Here is a 17,838-nt window from a genome sequence, read left to right on the forward strand (position 1 = left end):
GTTAACAATTTCGTTGCCCGCTAAATGCAATATTACCTCTCGTCCTGCTGCGCGCCGCACATTGCCTGAATCTAGAGTGCTAAATTACCGTAAACTAGACTTTACTGCTTTTACTGACTACCTGACGAGCCTAAATTGGACCATTCTACAAGAGCAAGATAACGTTGACGATATGGCTGCGATATTTTGCGATACCATGTACCAGTGGTTAAGTTCGAATTTGCCACTGGTTAAGGCACCCGCTTCCCCTCCCTGGTCCACCCAGCATTTACGTGCGCTAAAACGAGAACGTAATTGTTGGCAGCGTAGATATCGTTGTTGGAAAACCTGTGAAACGAAACGCAACTTTAGACTATCGAGTGATGAATACCGCCGAATGAATGCCGCTTTGTACAAACGCTACATTATGCGGATTCAAATTGATCTTCGCCTGAAACCAAGAAACTTCTGGAATTTCGTCAACTCAAAAAGAAAACGTACTTCAATCCCCAAAAATGTTTACTACGACGGAACTGAGTCAAAATCAAACTCTGACTCTTGTGAATTATTTGCGAATTATTTTGCTTCTGTTTTTGCTGGTGATACTGCATCTGCACTTGAGGCTGTTGAAGCTGCAGTACCTGTTCCGGCAAACTTAGTTGATTTGAGTACGTTTGACATCACTACTGATATGATTGTGGCTGCTGCAAGAAGCTGAAACGCTTGTTCTCTGCTGGACCTGATGGTATCCCGGCGGTAATATTTGGTCGTTGCGCACCTGTTTTGGCTGAACCTTTGTCATGTACTTTTAACAAGTCTTTCGAACAAGGTCAATTTCCTGAAATTTGGAAACAATCCTTCATGTTTCCGGTATTCAAAAGTGGAGATCGTCGGAACGTGAGGAACTATCGAGGAATAACTAGCCTTTCGGCCGCTTCTAAACTGTTTGAAATAATCGTGAGTACGTTTGTTTTATCTCGTGTTAAAAACTACATTTCTACTGACCAGCATGGATTTATGCCCGGCCGGTCCGTTAGCACCAATATTTTCGATTTTACAACGACATGCATCTCCAACATAGAACGAAAAGCCCAAGTTGATGCAATATACACGGACCTGAAAGCTGCGTTTGACAAAATTGATCATTATATACTGCTTGAGAAAATTTCGCGACTCGGTGCCTCCCAGAAATTTACTGCATGGTTGAGCTCCTATCTACGCGGTAGAGTACTGCGCGTAAAAATTGAAACTTGCTGTTCATCTTCATTTACGAATAACTCAGGTGTTCCACAGGGGAGCAATATGGGCCCCCTACTATTTACATTGTTTTTCAATGATGTGACCTTGCTGTTAGGTGCTGGTGTAAAACTAATATATGCTGACGACCTGAAATTATACCTCGAAGTACGCATCGTTGATGATTGTCGCCGTTTACAAAAGCTCTTGAACATATTTGTAGGCTGGTGCCGTAAAAACTGGTTATTTCTGAGCGTCTCCAAATGCCGCGTTATAACTTTTCATCGCAAGTTGAATCCAATAGTTTTCGACTATCATATTGACGATCAGAAACTTGAGAGGGTGGATCACATTAACGACCTTGGAGTTTTATTGGACACGAAACTTTCGTTTAATTTGCATCGCTCGAACATCATTGCTAAAGCCACACGTCAGCTTGGCTTCATCTCCAAAATAGCTCGTGATTTCAACGACCCTTACTGCTTGAAAGCACTGTATTGCTCATTGGTTCGGCCTATTCTCGAATACGCAAGCATGGTTTGGTGCCCTAATCAACTGGTATGGACTATTCGTATCGAACGTGTGCAAAAGAGGTTCATCCGTTTTGCATTGAGAAACTTGCCTTGGCGGGATCCAATTAACCTGCCTCCTTATCCTGATCGCTGTCTTCTGCTCGGGCTCGAAACTCTTGATCGACGCAGGAAAATTGAGCAAGCGCTTTTTGTTGCTAAAGTTATTGATGGTGAAATCGACTCCCCGAAACTTTTGTCACTGTTAAACTTTCGTGCTTCGCAACGCAGTCTACGATCTACTGGTTTGCTACAACCTAGTTTTCATCGCACTACGTTTGGATACAACGAACCTCTAGCCTCCTGCATTCGTACATTCCTTAAGGTGGAAGACCTTCACGATTTTGGTGTGCCGTCATATAAGTTTAGGCAACTACTTAATAAATGTCGATTATTTTAAACGATTTTGACAATCATTCATGTAAACCTAGGTTAGGTGAATTATATGCAAATACAAATACAAATACAAGTACTCAGTCATTCTGCAAAGGGTCTTTGGAAGGTCGGTAGAGCTAACACCTTCTAGGTTCCGAAAACAAGACAGACGCAGGAACAAGAATCAACAGCATTGTCTTTTTTTCACCCTATCACTGCCAGACAGTGGAATCTAGAAGGTCATACATACATACATTAACTTTGTATTTCAGTAAAATTATTAATTTCTTAATTACTAGTATTCACTTTTTCAAATTCACTTCTTACCCTTTTAATGTTAGCTTTATTATTGCTACTCACTTCTTAAATTTATTTTTTAATTTTCTGCTTATATTATTACTCACCGTTATCGTATTCCGCGATCCGATGAGCTAGCTGCTGATCCGTTTTCCGAATAGGTCCGTTTTAGTGCTGTCGTCCTCCCGATATTCCCTCGAGTGCTGCTTCCGTTAAGAATTCCTTGGACTCCACATGAACCACTGATATTCCTTCAGCGGCGGTTGCAAGCGCGAACAACTATTTCACTGAAACTTCACTATTTTACCGACTGCGCCACTTAAAAGATCATTGATTTGAATTTAATTTTTGAAAACTTTTATTAAACCGTACTCGGTCACACTTCACTCAAGACTGATTAAAGACTCTTTTACAGAGGCCTGACTGCCCTACATGCTGTCCTAAAATCTGCTGACCTAAGACCTAACGACGATGCAGCATTTGGCCACGTCAATCCGAGTTCCACGTTGAATACTTTGGTGGCTCCGGGCTCCAATCCTGCTGAGTGTGCTGTCTGGTTGTTTGCGCGTGGCTTGGTTTCTGGTCGCTTAGATTCAGCGACAACTGGTGTTGAGGATGTTCTGTCTTTAACATATATATTTAGGCAAAATTTGTTTAGTTTGAGGGTCGTCCATAAATTACGTTTTTTTTTAGTGGGGAGGACGCCCGGTGGCACTACTTGTGGTCGAAGACCATATAATTCTATAAAAAAGGAAAAAAGTGCAAAAAAAATATTGAAATTGGATTTCGTGCTATATGGCCCCAAACAAAAAATGGATGCCAAGTTCGTGTTCAGCGCCCCAAAATTATGTAAATACCAAATTTTTGTCGTCGCATTTATCGACACTTTTTTTGCTTGGCCAGCCTTTGTATGGAGTCGCCCCACTGTGAAACGGGACGATAAGCATTCTAGCGTATGCTACTATACTGTATAAGTGAAGACGCGATCGCAAAGGCTCTCACGCTCTTTTTATATCGCTAACGATAACGTAGCCCCCAATTTACATACTTGCAGTGTGGATCTTAAGCATTGCCAGTCGTGTGCTGAACCTCTCACTCAGAATAATTATGAGAGTTCTAAATGCGCAACTCTGTCTGTTTGCGTTCTACAATTCGTCTTGCCATCGGTGTTGCCGCAAGCACTGCTATTTAATTAGTCCTGTTGCAACAAATTCGTATAAAAAAGTGAAACAAATAAATCGAGTTCGTGCAATGTTGGGCTCATTCTAACACTTTTTTACACTATTTACACACCGGTAATGAAAATCCTTATCATACACAAAAAATCTAATGTTTAATGCGCCGCGTAGCTTCGCACTTGTGTTTTTGTTTCTTTTTATTGATTTTTCACTTCGTCTTTTTCTCGTATTATTATTGTGTTTTTGTTTAATTGATCATATTACTTTTATTCCTCTTGTTCCTAGTGTGTACTATACAGGTACCCACTCTGTTGCTTCATTATCACTATAATCCATTTTTACATTTTTATTCCTTCGAGCGAGAACCAAGTTTGTTTTTAACACTATTAAAGTTTGTACAAAATGTTTCTCCTTACTATTTGCTGGTGTTTTTTCCCTGTTCAGAACACCCTGACAATCGTTACACATATATTTCACTTCAAAGTGTTTCTGCATCCAAGATCAGCTTTTTAAACATCAACAATTCATTTCGCGTGCACAATTTTTTTCCGAACTTTGTCTCTGTTAAGTCTCACAGAACACCTTTTCTAGCTATCAATTATGTTTAACCATTTCAATCATTAATATTACCCTGTTTCACACCGATTTCACAATTTGATCGAAATCCGTTCACCGACGAATAGTTCGCTTTGTTATCATTCCGTCACTCATTTATCACTCAAACTTTACACTTTATACTATTTTAAAACTTCGGACTGATTAACTGGCGCGAGTATTTCTGTCACCACCGTAGCTGTCACCACCGTGTAGAGGCATTCTTTACCAGGACTTGTGATTATTTAGAAATGAAACATACGAAGTCCTGTGCGTGCACTGTACGTACACGGAACCACTCCATAAGATGTAGATGATGATGGAAATGATGGAAGAGATTGATTTTTTAAATTTACAATTTTTCCTTGAATACTACCCTGTGTAACTCGCGGAGAGGCTCTTCCCCTCCGACATCGAGCTAGTGCCTATCTAGCGGATCTATTCTAACCTATAGTATTTATTACCCTGTTTTATTTTCGCGTTGAATTTTAGTACATATGATTATATGCCGCGAGCGTTATGGAGCGCGTGCGAGAGCGTACGATATTTGTTCGCGCGCTACTGTGAGTATCCGAGAGCGCGCAAGCTCTCGGTACCGCGCGCAACCGTGAGTGACGCTGTGCCTCCGGCTTCTGTTTTGATTATAGTTAAATTGAAAAGGTAAACATGGTGTGGCATGATCGTTAGGATATTTACATTTCGTAAGCCACCGGTCGTTCGACGACTTATAACTAGGACGCTTAATTACACAGTGCAACATTTTTTTTTTGCCTTGGCTTCTATGTATGATTTTTCGATGAAGTTTGATGCGAAAATAAATTTCCCTGAGTTTGAACATATTTCAACTTAAGGGGCAACAATGGCGCCACTGAAAATTTTTGATGGTTTTTCGACGCTATTTTGTTTTAAGACCAAATATCAAAATTCTAAGAGTTTGTCCATATATTAGCATCTTTTTACCCATCTTTTAGAAAAAACAGATCTTGAATCGGACAAAAACTGAACTCAAAACGGTGATTCTACGAAACCGGTTTTGGCATAGTTTTAGTGTATTTCACAAAGCAAAATAATACCGATTATTTCTGAGCAATCATGGTTATTCGCTAATATCTTAAAGTGGTAGTCAAATTATATCTTATCTTGAGTAAAACAGTCTCAGAAATCGAATGGTAGATGTCTGATCTACGTAAAATGTCAGCAAAATGTCCATTTTGCCCAAATTCCCCTACAATACAAAAATAGGTTTATCTGCTGACATTTTACGTAGATCAGACACCTACCATTCGATTTTTGAGACTTTTTTACTCAAAATAAGATATAATTTGACTACCACTTTAAGATATCAGCGAATTACCAAAATGCTCAGAAATAGTCGATATTATTTTGCTTTGTTAAATATACTAAAACTATGCCAAAACCGGTTTCGTAGAATCACCGTTTTGAGAATAATTTGAGCTCAGTTTTTGTCCGATTTAGGATCTGTTTTTTTTAAAGATGGGTGAAAAGATGCTAATTTGTGGACAAACTCTTAGAATTTTGATATTTGGTATTAAAACAAAATGGCGTCGAAGAAACATAAAAATTTCCGGTTTCTCAAAAATTCAAAATGGCGCCATTGTTGCCCCTTAAGTTGAAATATTTTCAAACTCGGGGAAATTTAGTTTTGCATAAAAATACACAAAAAAATTATATATAGAAGCTAAGGCAGAAAAAAAGTCGTTTTTTGTTGCACTGTGTTATTGTTTTAAATGATTCATAAGAATGATGTTTTGTCATTTATCGGTTTGGCCAACGATTCATAATAAGGATGCTCTAGAATGCTCTGTTATTGTAAGCAGGGCCGGCGGTTCATGTGGGTAGTGTGGGTAGTAGTACCCATTCGGAAAATGTACCTGTGGGTACTTACCCACACGGAATTATCCCCCTCCATTGCTAACTACCCAATCGGGAAAATAATGTGACGCCGGCCCTGATTGTAAGGTGTTTTCTGCGTGTTAAGTAAACTCTGTAGCAAGCTAATGTTCCAGTTTACTTTTGATGCCAACGTGACGAAACATTGGGTAACTTTCGTGGGGTGTTGCGTCACACATAGAGGGATTAAATGAACCGTACTCGAATCTTACTAGAACGTCGCGTCCAACAAGTCTGAATGAAGCACGCCAAAGCGTTACTGATCATTTTGACGCGGACCAATGAAAAAGGAGAAAAATTCCAAAACAACTAATTTATTAGGGATTTTCGGCTCATCAGTCAGCAAGCATTGGGAGAACGAAAGTGTCGCTACTTCTTCTCCGACGTTTCGACAATTTATTTTGTCTTTATCAAGGAGTCTGTAATAAAGTGTACGTGCAAAGGTGTGGTTTTGTCTTCAAGTTATACTTATTTCGTTACTTACATTAGCTCTACGTTTTGTTGTCATGTTGTTGTCTCTGTTTAAATTGAAAAAAGTCGCTGTTGTTGCAGATATTGTTCTTAGTGTCACTAAAAAACTGTTCTACTCGATCGCATATGATTTTTTTTGAATTTGCGTATGCATCGATTTAGCTTATTCATGAACGGACTATTTTCTTCTATTAGCGGAAAAACACATTTGAAATTATTTGTAATGTGACTCGGAAAAACACCCCTCTTGGGACAGCGAATTAAAAAAGATTTCCTACTGTTCATACTTCCGAGTTTTCTGTTAGCAATGGCGTAATCTTTAAATAAACTCCGTACACTAGCTCCAAAAAGTCTGTCAATTTTTTGGTAAAAACTGACATTCGCAAACTGGGCCATTGTTGTTATATCGGAAAGTGCTCTCGACTGTGGCTAATGTATAATTTATTAGGGATTTTCGGCTCATCAGTCAGCAAGCATTGGGAAAACGAAAGTGTCGCTACTTCTTCTCCAACGTTTCGACAATTTATTTTGTCTTTATCAAGGAGTCTGTAATACAGTGTACGTACCAAGGTGTGGTTTTGTCTTCAAGTTATACTTATTTCGTTACTTACATTAGCTCTACGTGTTGTTGTCATGTTATTGTCAATGTTTAAATTGAAAAAAGTCACTGTTGTTTGCTGACTGATGAGCCGAAAATCCTTAATAAATTATACATTAGTCACAGTCGAGAGCACTTTCCGATATAACAACAACGGCACAGTTTGCGAATGTCAGTTTTTACCAAGAAATTGACAGACTTTTTGGAGCTAGTGTACGGAGTTTATTTAAAGATTACGCCATTGCTAACAGAAAACTCGGAAGTATGAACGGTAGGAAATCTTTTTTAATCCGCTGTCGCAAGAGGGGTGTTTTTCCGAGTCACATTACAAATAATTTCAAATGTGTTTTTCCGCTAATAGAAGAAAATAGTCCGTTCATGAATAAGCTAAATCGATGCATACACAAATTCAAAAAAAATCCTATGCGATCGAGTAGAACAGTTTTTCAGTGACACCAAGAACAATATCTGCAACAACAGTGACTTTTTTCAATTTAAACATAGACAATAACATGACAACAAAACGTAGAGCTAATGTAAGTAACGAAATAAGTATAACTTGAAGACAAAACCACACCATTGCACGTACACTTTATTACAGACTCCTTGATAAAGACAAAATAAATTGTCGAAACGTTGGAGAAGAAGTAGCGACACTTTCGTTTTCCCAATGCTTGTTGACTGATGAGCCGAAAATCCCTAATAAATTATGCATTAGTCACAGTAGAGAGCACTTTCCGATATTCCAAAACAACTTTTAAACAAATTTTAGACCACGAAGCGGGGGCGTGGCATGGTTGGTAACGTCTCCGCCAATCACGCTCGACGCCTGGGTTCGAATCCCACCGCCGACATAGGTGTCGATGGTTGTGAGGTGGCGTGATCCACTCACAACCAACCCAACTGGTCTAGATTCAATCCTGCCGACACCGGGAGATTTTTGTGGCGAAAAATCTCGGGGATCACGCCTTTCACCGCATGAGGAAGTAAAGCCGTTGGCGCCGGTCCGTTAATCAACGGGTCGTTAGTTAGGGTCCTGGGTGGAGTTGCCTCCCTGGGCGTCGGTGATTGGCACACAACAGTGGCGGAACTAGACCGACGGAATATAAGCGAGAATAAAAAAAATCTTCAGACCACCATATAATACTTTCCCTACCAGACCGGTACCTAACCAACAGCACGCACTTTCCAGCATAAAACCCGACCCATCAGGTCAAATGCGACAAACCGGCTCTAAGCACATCACTCTCTACCAAAAACCGCCTCACATTAACATGCACGAAACAGGCACATCGAATGAAAATAAGTTCGAAGAGCCCTACGTTACAGACGCACAGACGGAAGACATTAACCGACGACCCAGGTCCAACAACCAGAAGTTATTAGCGATGAATTGAATTTTCATTTAGCACAGCCCCTACAGCAAGAGGAGTGACTAACAATTTTTTACCCTTCTTTTGGAGCCCTTAATTTTCTCATCGACACCGGTGCCAATAAAAATTATATCTCTCCAAAATTAGTACCAGCGAGCTGTGTAAAAATAGGAACAAATAAAAAAAACACATGAACGGAAAACACCTCGTAAACAAATATGCTTTTCTCAACCCTTTCTTGCATCATGACAAAACACTCCGGAACCAAAATTTTTTCTTATTTGAGTTTCACGACTATTTTCTATAGGGTATTTCTATTTTCTATAGGCTATTCTTCTATAGGGTATGAGACGCTGCGATCATTTGGTGCTGTAATTGATACAGCAAATGACTGTTTAAAAATAAGAAACCTCTCAATACCGCTCCATTAAAAATATCCCGACAAAGTTCAAGTAAATTCAAAAGAAATCAAACACATCATCATACCAACTTCAGGACTCGATGGCGATTTCTTTCTGAAAGACGAAATGTAATTGCTGCCGAGAATTCATATTCTTTCTGGATTATACAAATGCACAGACCACGAAGCAAGGGTCTATATTCATAATTGTGATGATGTCCCCAGAGAACTGAATATTTGCGATGTGTTGAACATTGATATAAATAATTACGAAACATCTGTTCATGGTAACAGCTTTGTTAGCAAAAACAGCGACGATCAACTTAGGCGAATGGAATAGAGGAAAACTATGCAACGATCGTAAGAAAGTTTTATTTCCCCCATATGAAAAACAGGATTTGCAATTTTATCAACTTTTGTCCCACCTGTCTCGAAAACAAATACGAAATAAACCCATATAAAATCACATTTTGAGAAACCCCAATTCCACAAAAACCTCTGACATCCTGCACGTCGACATTTACATTTCTTTCCCAAATCTTTTCATAACAGCTGTCGACAAACTATCCCGATACGCTATTCTCATACCCAACGAATCCCGCTCGATAGCTGATGTTAAAAATGTGGTATCACAAAATTATCACCACATATGGTACACCAAAATTAATAAATAAATTTTTTTGAGCGTCTTAGTAGAACGGAATTGAATATTGGGAATAGGTTATGTTTCCATTTAATTCTACTACAAAAAAATCGAATACCCTTTAATATAATACCGTCCGCAGATTCGTATTTCGGTTGCTACACACAACCATCATCAGTGCTTATGTGGATTGTTGAAGAACATAACTGAGTAACTCCCTTTTTATATGCGTGTAGGTAGAAGTAGGTAGACGGAAAATCCCTAAATTGAAGTTAGGTAGTCATATGTTGTGGTTGTTTTTGTCCTGTACTGGATCTAGGGTTTTTAGGTTTGATTTTGAAAAACCAAGAAAAATGATTACCTACGGTCTTTATTGAGCAGTGTGAATGGATGTTGTTTGTAGATTTCTAAACTTTCAGATACGTCCAATTTCCATAAATTATTAACGGGGCGAAGCTGGTGAATGTTATCCGAAGTTAGTGGATGTCCCTCATTAAAGATATGTTCAGACTTCTGCCACATGCTCTTTGAAACGGATTCCCAGGTTTCTTTTGGTTTGCCCAATATAAACTTTGTTGCAGTGGCAACAAGCAACTTTATAAACCCCTGCTTTATTCAACCCATCAATTGAATCCTTAGTGGAGCCCAATATTGATTTGAGTTGGGTATTCCTACTAGTGTAGACGATATCGATGCCAAATCTTTTGAATTTGGAGTAAAGCTCACGTTGACGGTTCCATTCAATTCTTGCAGAAATTTTCCGTTGCGTACGATAGAAATATAATGACATGTCGGCAAAGGAACTGTATAGAATAGCGACTTCATTATACAACGACACCATCCATTCGGCAACCAAATTAAAACCCACCGAGGTGTTTTTTTTGGGTCAGAGAAGGCGATGAAAGGCCCTTGAAGCTTGAAACCATCTTGGAAAATAGAAACGCGATTTTCGATGATGTCATTAATGAAATTCAAAATTATCAAAATAAAACCAGAGAACGCCGTAACATAAAGAGAGAAGAGGAACTGCCTCTAATCGAGGGCGAAACAGTTTATAGCAAAATACAAGGCATAAAAGCTAAACATAGACCAAAATTTAGAAAACAAAATTATATATATACTTATATGTACTCAGTTTGGTTTGCCGTTTCACCATGAACAGACTTACGCCTGAACAACGCTTACAAATAATCGAATTTTATTACCAAAATTGGTCCTCTGTGAAGAATGTTTTTCGCGCAAAATTGTGTTCAGTGACGAAGCTCATTTCTGATTCAATGGGTATGTTAATAAGCAAAATTGCCGCATTTGGATCGAAGAGCAACCAGAGGCAATACAAGAATCGCCAATGCACCCAGAAAAATGCACGGTTTGGTGCGGTTTACACGCTGGAGGCATCATTGGTCCGTACTTCTTCAAAGATGATCAAAATCGCAACGTTACGGTCAAGGGCGCTCGCTTTCGCACGATGATTTCTGATATTTTTTTGCCGGAAATGGAAGAGCTGGGTCTTGTTGACATGTGGTTTCAGCAAGACGGAGCAACGTGCCACACATCGCTCGAATCAATGGACATCTTGCGGAATGAGTTCGGTGAGCAATTCATCTCACGAAATGGACCGGTGAATTGGCCGCCTAGATCATGCGATTTAACACCGCTAGATTATTTTTTGTGGGGCTGCGTTAAGTCTCTCGTCTATGCGGATAAGCCAACAACAATTCCAGCCTTGGTAGACAACATTACACGCGTTATTCGCGAGACACCAGCCGAAATGCTCGAAAAAGTGACCCAAAATTGGACTTTTCGTATGAACCATTTAAAACGTAGCCGTGGCCAACATTTGAATAAAATTATCTTTAAAAAGTAAATAGCATAAACCAATTGTTCAGGTTAGGCATAAAATGTTTAGAATTGCTTAGAATTCGGCAGTGAACGCACTCTGCGTTGAGGCTCATTTTTGTGTATACTACACCTTGCACACACACTGGTATGAATTGGGCAATATTTATAGAGTGGTTTCACTAGCAGTCAGTTGAGTTGCAATAAAATTGTCAGATTGATTAGTTCGCCTGAAAAAGGTTAAAGTTAATAAAGTAAAGTACAAGTTTAAAGTTTAGTGAATCGAAATCACTTACCGGGTGATTACTTACCGGAAGAAAGTGCCCCTCTGGATCAATTGCTGCTGGTTGCTGGTTGCTGTTCTGCTGTCTGCTGCTGGCCCTGCTTGTTGGTGCACCGATCGACGGAGTCTCGATCAACCGCACATTCGTTGGATAGTTTGGCAGGTATTTTTGAGCTGCAATCTGGACGTTGATCGCAACATATTTCTGGTGCCGTGACCAGGATAGACGATCCTGGAACCTGCTGTGGCCGTGCGCGCCATTTTCAATACTCTATTCATCGTCGGACGCTTTATTAAAGCGTGAAAGGATTTTCCGCCATCATTGGACGCTGTTGGCAGAACAAATATCTAATTGTTCGGAACCGCCATCGCAATCCTTCAGAGGGAACTATTGTTACCATTGTGGATTCATCCGACGCCTACTGCTTCGGGCCATTTGAAGCTTTACTATAAATTGTATCGTTTTCTACAAGAAATCTTCAGCTACCGTTTGGAACGGCGATTCGTGTGCGGAGTTTATAATAAAATACAAGGCATATTTGAGCCTTGGTAAAGGTTAGTACCATTCCAAGAACTTTACATTTCTATCGCCAGTGCTACCTGGTCTTTTTTTCGCAGAAACTGGTCTGCATTTCATTGTTGCTGCTTCACCTGGCGACGCGAATCCGGCGGTGTCAATCCGCTGCAGTACGACGAGTTGCTGATTATTGGCGTTGGTGACGCTTATCCTCTTCCGTGGCTTTTCTGCTTGCACAATGGACGACGATCGGAGAATTCAACAACTTAACGCTAGGCGGACAACGCTGCTCGCTTCGATTCATCGCACCGATTCATTCCTGCAAGAATACGTGCCGGAACGGGATTACTTCGAGGTTGCTCTGCGGCTGGAAAATTTGGAAGTGCTGTGACAAGGACTAGAGGAGGTCCAAAGTGAGCTGGAAATACTGGAGACAACGAATGGCGCGATGGTAAGAAACCTACAGTTTCGATCCGACTTCGAACCCAAACTTTTCAGAATAAAAGCTGGTCTAATTTCCAAAATACCTGCTTCTCCTTCTACGGCGCATCTCCCTCAAAATCCTGCCACTCTTTCGCACTCTGGTCTGGCTGGTCTCAAGCATCCGACTATTTCTCTTCCCGAATTCGCTGGTGATTACCAAGATTGGCTCGCATTTCTCGATACTTTTTTAGCGCTGATCCACTCTAATCAGGAAGTGGCCGATATTCAAAAATTTCACTACTTGCGTGCTGCTGTGAAGGGTGACGCTGCACAGGTAATTGAATCGGTTTGCATTAGCTCTGCTAACTATCGGCTGGTCTGGGAGGCCCTTGTTTCTCGCTATTCAAATGAGTATTTGCTGAAGAAACGTCATCTGCAGGCTTTATTAGAAACACTAAGAATGGCGGAGGAATCCGCTACGGCGCTACACGGACTGGTGGATGAATTCGAGAGGCACACTAAGGTACTGAGACAACTGGGAGAACCAACTGATGCATGGAGCACAACGCTTGAGCATCTTCTATGCACCAGACTTCACAATGAAACGCTCAGATTGTGAGAGGACCATGCGTCTACGCTACCAGACCCTACGTACACGAACCTCATCGAATTTTTACAACGTCGAATTAGAGTGCTGGAATCCATTTCGGTGAACTGTGATGCTGTTCAATCCATTTCAGGTTCACATACTGCTCCAATGGTTAAGCATGGGCCTTCCGAAAAAAATGGAAAATCATCGCATCTGAAAATGGTCGCACATGCCGTTACGGAACCTTCCCCGAAGAAATCAAATATGGGAGGTCGGACAGGCATTCAGTGGCGAGAACTGAAGAAGTTGTCCCTTCAGGAAAGATTGAATCACGTTAATCAAAAGCGTTTATGCTTTAACTGCTTGCGTAGTGACCACTACGTGAGCAATTGTCCCATCCAAAATAGCTGTCGGATTTGTCAAAAGCGACATAACACCGTACTACACCCGGGTTACCTGGAAGGCATCCGGAAAGATACTGCGGTATCAGGAGGTACAAGGCCTCTACCCACTGCTCAAACCAACGTGACCACTACGCAGAAGCAATCGGAGTTGAATACGGCAACTGTCGAAACCTACCTGGCCGCAGCTTCAACGCAATCTCATCGGTCTGGTAATGTGTTTATGCTTACCGTTATTCTTGTCATCGTCGATGCATACGGGCAACATCACTTTGCTAGGGCACTGTTGGATTCTGCATCCCAGCCCAAATCTGCTCACTGAGCGCATGGCGCAACTTCTCAAGCTTAAACGTAAAAGGGTAAAGGTGCAACTTCAAGGTCCTGGCGGAATAGGCATTCGCGCCAAGGACACGGTCACAACACAAATTCGTTCACGCAAGGAATCTTTTGCTCTTGATGTTGAGTTTCTCATTCTACCACAGGTTACTGCTGACTTACCTGAGAGGAACATATCCATTGCTGACTGGAATATTCCCAAGGATCTTTTCTTGGCTGATCCTACCTTTAACGAACGAGGTCCAATCGACATGATTATTGGTTAGCCACACTTCTTTGACTGTTTTTGATCACCAGCACGAATTCGCATTGCAAGGGACCTTCCCGAGATGGTGGACAGTGTCTTTGGATGGATTGTGGCTGGATCTGGTGATTTGATTCCTGCTTCTCCGGAAACCGTGCAGTGCAACGTGATTGCTATTTGTCTTACCACACTCGAAGAAAGTTTGGAACGGTTCTGGAAAGCGGAGGAATTACCTTCGCGCGATGATTACTCGGCGGAGGAACGCGAATGTGAAAATTTATACACGTCGACCGTGGCAAGAGGTCGCAGTGGGCGCTACATAGTCCATCTACCACGGCATCCTGATTTCAATAGCATGTTGGGCGAATCCAAGGCTGCTGCACTGCGAAGATTTAAGCTGTTGGAGCAGAGATTAGAACAAGAAGCGGAAATGAAGGAGGAGTACCATCGATTCATGCGTGAGTACATTTCACTTGGTCTCGGATTAGCGCCATTTTCTTTCCTGGCAACGAGAACTCTCCAGCAGCTGGCCGACGACGAAGGGACTGCGTATCCGCTAGCTGATCCTATTCTACGCAAGAACTTTTATGTAGATGATTGCCTCTGAGGCGCGCAATCAGTTGAAGAAGCCTTGCAGCTGCGACACGAATTGACCGAACTATTGAGCAAAGGCGGACTTACCTTACGAAAATGGACATCGAACAAACTAGAGGTACTGCAGGAACTGTCATCAGAACAAATTTGAACGCAATCATCATTCGTATTTGCACCGCATGAATCTGTAAAGGCTCTGGGTATCGGCTGGGAGCCTGAGACAGATGAGCTACGTTTCGAATCGAAAATTGTTAGCAGGAAGGCGCCAGAAACTAAACGATCAATTTTATCTTCCATTTCGCAGCTTTTCGATCCGCTAGGATTAATTGCCCCTGTGGTCATTCGGGGTAAAATGTTTATGCAGGAGTTGTGGTTGGCCCACTGCGATTGGGATCAACCTGTGCCGAACGCTATACAAGAAAAATGGAAAACCTATCATCGTGACCTAGCCGGCATAGCAGAATACCGCATCGACCGTTATGCATTTCTACCCAATGCGAAAGTTCAGCTACACACCTTTTTGGATGCATCGATCCACATACACGCATGGTAACGTAAGGGTCAAACTATTAGCGTCTAAATCACGAGTCGCACCATTGGATCGAATCATGCTCCCCAGGCTCGAGCTGTATGCAGCAGAAATGGCATCGCAGCTGTATGCACACGTTAAAACCGCTCTGCAACTGGAAATTTCGGATGCCCGCTTTTGGTCGGATTCTACCGTCACGATTCAGTGGTTGCAAGCGCCATCTCGTACATGGAAGACGTTTGTTGCCAACCGGGTATCTAATATACAAACCCTGACACACGGCTATCGATGGACTCGGATTCTACCGTCACGATTCAGTGGTTGCAAGTGCCATCTCGTACATGGAAGACGTTTGTTGCCAACCGGGTATCTAATATACAAACCCTGACACACGGCTATCGATGGACTCATATTCCAGGAAAGGAAAATCCCGCTGACTTGGTTTCCCGAGGAATGGCAGTTGGCGAATTTGTATCGGGTGAATTGTGGAAGTATGGACCAGCTTGGCTTCAGTCACCTGAAGAAAAATGGCCTACACCTCTTCCGCTTCATGCACCAGTCGACAACATCGAAGCCCGGAAGATAGTTGCTACAATGGTTCGAGCTAAACCAGTTGTTAATTCCATATTTCTTCGGTACTCGTCATTCACGCTGCTTGTACGAGTCACTGCTCATTGCCTGCAATTTATTCGCCTAACTCGATTAAAAGCTCGAACCAATCCACAATCCAGACCAGGTACCAGCCAGCTTTTGTCTGTAACGCAATTAGAAGAAGCAAAAGTGCGATTAATCCAGATTGCCCAAGCAGATGAATTCAGCCAGGAGATAGAAGAACTTCAAGCGCAAAAACCGCTACATAAGCAATCGCAAATTCGTGCACTTAATCCTTTCATAGACCAGCAAGGAACTATCAGAGTGGGGGGGAGGTTGAGACTGTCTGACCAGCCATATTCCTATAAACATCCATCCCTTTTGCCCAGCTTTCACCCACTGTCCAAATTAATCGCCAAATTCTACCATCTGAAACTGCTACACGGTGGTGGCCAACTAACACTTGCCGCCATGCGCGAAACATATTGGCCAGTTCGAGGCAAACGACTTGTGAGAAGTGTGATTAGTAATTGTCTCCCATGTGTACGAGCCAATCCCGTTCCGGCCCACCAACGCACAGGTCAACTTCCGATACCCCGTGTTACACCGAGCCGACCGTTCACCGTTACCGGTGTTGATTATGCCGGCCCCGTCTACTTACGCCCTCCACATAAGCGCGCATCCCCAACGAAAGCCTACATCTGCATCTTCGTTTGTTTCTCAACTAAAGCCGTCCACATTGAGTTGGTTTCGGATCTCACTACTTTGGCCTTTTTAGCAGCATTTCGACGTTTTTTCTCTCACAGAGGATTGCCTGCGCACGTACACTCCGACAACGGTAAAAATTCCAAAGGGGCGCGAAACGAAATATGCGAGCTGTACCTGTGGTTGAACAGCAAACGAAACAGAGAAGGGATCGAAACAAACCTAGCCAACAATGGCGTAACGTGGCATATGACACCCTCCAAGGCACCCCACTTTGGTGGCCTTTGGGAGGCAGCGGTAAAAAGCGCGAAAAAACATCTGCATCGGCAATTAGCTAACACTCGTCTGTCACAAATCGAAGCTAGCATGAACTCGCGACCGCTAACACCACTTACTGAGGACCCTAACGATTTTTCTGCGTTGACACCGGCGCACTTCTTGGTGGGAACCACACTGCATGCGCTGCCAGAACCAGACCTGCGATGCCTTCCGATTAACCGCCTGGATCACTATCAACAGCTGGAGACAGGTGGAGAACCGAATATTTGCACGAGCTCCAGAAGGATCACAAGATTTGCCAGGCAAATGAAGATATCGTCCCCGGTCGCTTGGCACTTGTCGTAGATGAGCTTCAAGTACCGCTGAAATGGCCACTGGCTAGGATCGTCGGTGTTCAACCTGGTGCGGATAAACTTGCTCGAGTTGTCATCCTAAGAACGAGCAAAGGTATCATTAAGAGGCCGATCGTCAAAGTCTGCTTGTTGCCTATTGATGCTGCTGAAACTCCTGTTCCAGAGCCTGCCGACGAGACGGACATCCAGCAAAACGACACCTTGGAGAAAAACCATTAAATTTTGTAGTTTTTAAGTATGCTGAAACGAGAAGAGAAGAATATAGTAAGAAAAATTGTAAAAGTTGATTTGTGCCACAAGAACAGCGAAACGTGGAACTTGTTTTGATTGAAAATGTCATTTGTCAAGGTGGTGGCGATGTTCAGGTTAGGCATAAAATGTTTAGAATTGTTTAGAATTCGGCATTAAACGCACTCTGCGTTGAGGCCCATTTTTGTGTAGACTACACCTTGCACACACACTGGTATGAATTGAGCACTATTTATAGAGTGGTTTCGCTAGCAGTCAGTTTAGTTGCAATAAAATTGTCAG

The 17,838-nt window shown here is 42.0% G+C and overlaps 1 protein-coding gene across 1 annotated transcript; it reads left to right on the top strand.

The window, feature by feature from the left end:
* The first annotated feature begins 15,667 nt into the window (after positions 1–15,667).
* LOC129720097 (uncharacterized) lies at positions 15,668–17,299 on the top strand. Its single transcript, XM_055671516.1, has one exon. The coding sequence runs from the start codon at positions 15,668–15,670 to the stop codon at positions 17,297–17,299; it is 1,632 nt and encodes a 543-aa protein (XP_055527491.1).
* The last annotated feature ends 539 nt before the right edge of the window (positions 17,300–17,838 follow it).

Source organism: Wyeomyia smithii, chromosome 2, assembly GCF_029784165.1.
Source record: "Wyeomyia smithii strain HCP4-BCI-WySm-NY-G18 chromosome 2, ASM2978416v1, whole genome shotgun sequence".
NCBI classification, from domain to species: Eukaryota; Metazoa; Arthropoda; class Insecta; order Diptera; family Culicidae; genus Wyeomyia; species Wyeomyia smithii.

Bases quoted from the DNA above. Each gene is read 5' to 3' on its own strand.
- LOC129720097 (XM_055671516.1), top strand. From the start codon at position 15,668: ATGGACTCGGATTCTACCGTCACGATTCAGTGGTTGCAAGTGCCATCT.